Here is a 2,618-nt window from a genome sequence, read left to right as displayed (position 1 = left end):
CCAGCCTGTGGAGCGACGCTCCCAGCCTGTGGAGCGACGCTCCCAGCCTGTGGAGCGATGCTAGATCGGTTCTGATATCAATAAATCTCCGTTATGGGAATTGTAGTCCAGGAAGGAAGTGAGCCCAGTGTCCATGACATCAGAGACACTGGGCTCACTGCTACAATCTAAAAGATCTAAAACCACATATTTATTACACACATAAAGACCTCCAGGAAAGTGTTCTAAATCTTCTAAACGTCATTAACTTATATTTCTTTGCAAAAGTGGTGAAGTGGTCCTTTTTATGATGTAATTAATTACTGATGTCATGTGACCTCGTTAAGCCCTTAACGAGCAGACGGTGTGTGTGGGCGTGGCCCGCATCGGCGCTGACGACCAACGCGTCGTCACGGCAACGCTCCAACAGCTGGCCCAGTCTCCGTCATGTGACCTGGGCGAGCCGCTCCATTCGCTGATCGTCACCGGCAGGCTCCACCCCCTGGAGGTGGACATGCTCCGCCTTTCGGCCCAGCCGGACGCCCTGATTGGCCTGAAGATGACGGACAGCTCCACCTACTGCTCCTAGAGCGGCCGGCCGCGCCATTGGTCGACAGGACAGCCAATCGACTCGTGTCGTCGGGGGGTTCTCAAAGTGCGGTCCGGAGACCCCCAGGGGTCCTTGAGGGGGTCCCCAGCTAAACTTAAATGATGGACAGTTGGTAACCAAATGGACCCTCAGAGATCCTTAACTCTTGAGAGCGTAGAATGAGTCCATGTGGTTTCATTCTACGCTCTCAAGAGTTAAATTATTGTCAAACATCTGCATTAGTTAATTCACCAGAAGTCTACACACTACACACAGAATCATTGTTACTTAAATACACCGGATATAGCACAGTTACTAATTTTCATCCGCAGTCCTCACAGGAAACACAAAACGGAAAAACAGACAGTCAAACAGTGGAATACATTTACATTACATAATAGGGAACACAGCATAAAAAATAAATACACCTAAAATAATCATAAATGGTTGCAGCTTTGGTTTTCAAGCAACCATTTTTTTCAGATTACACAACCCTGTACTGAGAGGACATTCTGGCCCAATGTTGTTGTTTGCCGGTGCGGCACTTGGCAGTCTCCTCGACTGGGTTAGGACCTACAAGCTCGTAGCTTGTAGGTCTGCTATTTTTGTAAAAATCGAAGAACGACTGACATTTTTAGAATCTGATCTCGGGTCAGAATGGGTTAATCAGACCAGTGTGTGTCCGGTGGAAACCTCGTATGAATCTGATCTCGGGTCAGAATGGGTTAATGAATCAACGTCTGCCTGTTAGGGTTAGGAGTTATCTCTCCTAATGGAGCCAACATCAATACAGCATGGATGGAACTGTGGACACAATATTCTTTCATTTTGGTTCATGCACGTGCACACAAGTGCCTACACGTGCACACACGTGCCTACACGTGCGCACAGAGGTGCGCATGTTTCATGATAAATGTTTTTATGTGATGTATTCCCCATGCTTTTTGTTCTTGCTTAATGTAAGTCACTCTGGATTAAGAGCGTCTGCTAAATGCCTAAATTGTAAATGTGTCAAGGTTCAAGGTTATCTTTATTTGTCTCCCTTGGGAGACATTTGTCTTGGAGACAGAGTCACAGCTGCATACAGCTGCATACAAATAACAGACACGTTCACATACGAAAAGGAAAAACACCATGAAACACCCATTACACAAAAACAGAGATATTGCACACATTCCCTTGATAAAGTGCAACTAGTCAAAAAAGTACTTTTGGCAAACCCTGAAACTCTGAGTCATTAAAGTGCATTCTGCAATCTCTGATTGAGCATTTTGATTGACAGGAGAACAAAAGAGTGTTTAAATCTATTGTACACACACCGTCATTATGTCATTATGGTATGAGGCGCTGAGGCACAAACAAGTCAGTGGATGAGATATACAAAATGATGCATTACAGCAGCATAATGTGATACCAACCAATAATAATCAACCAGATAAGAAACACATCAGACACAATCACAACAGGACCTGCTGGGGCAGACAGTACAGCAGAGGTGTATTTACAATAGAGGCTCCCTTTGAAAAACAGTGCTACTATACTATATGAGAAACGAGGCTAACTTTTTTTTTCAAAATATCAAAAAACATGGGCTATAACCCATCGTTTTTGTCATTTCGTCATTTTTTTCAAATCTTCAAAAATGATGAAAAACGGCGCGCTATAGTATGCCGTACGATATGGGCTATAGCCCACGGTCCAAAATGATGAGAAACGAGGCTAACTTTTTTTTCCAAAATTTCAAAAAACATGGGCTATAACCCATCGTTTTTGTCATTTCGTCATTTTTTTCAAATCTTCAAAAATGATGAAAAACGGCGCGCTATAGTATGCCGTACGATATGGGCTATAGCCCACGGTCCAAAATGATGAGAAACGAGGCTAACTTTTTTTTTCAAAATTTCAAAAAACATGGGCTATAACCCATCGTTTTTGTCATTTCGTCATTTTTTTCAAATCTTCAAAAATGATGAAAAACGGCGCGCTATAGTATGCCGTACGATATGGGCTATAGCCCACGGTCCAAAATGATGAGAAACGAGGCTAACTT

The 2,618-nt window shown here is 43.4% G+C and overlaps 1 protein-coding gene across 1 annotated transcript in view; it reads left to right on the top strand.

Moving 5' to 3' along the window:
- The window catches only part of dph5 (diphthamide biosynthesis 5), a 12,014-nt gene extending 10,213 nt beyond the window's left edge, over positions 1 to 1,801 (top strand). Inside the window, exon 7 of the mRNA XM_080770889.1 lies at positions 327 to 1,801. Within this exon, the coding sequence (XP_080627015.1) occupies positions 327 to 568 (242 nt within the window). The 3' untranslated portion in view covers positions 569 to 1,801. The remainder of the gene's footprint in view (positions 1 to 326) is intronic.
- Positions 1,802 to 2,618: the final 817 nt, after the last annotated feature.

This window comes from Protomyctophum bolini (assembly GCF_963924005.1).
Source record: "Protomyctophum bolini genome assembly, chromosome: 8".
In the NCBI taxonomy this organism is placed as follows: domain Eukaryota; kingdom Metazoa; phylum Chordata; class Actinopteri; order Myctophiformes; family Myctophidae; genus Protomyctophum; species Protomyctophum bolini.
The sequence above is the reverse complement of the archived record's forward strand: the minus strand, read 5'-3'. Positions and strand labels throughout refer to the sequence as shown.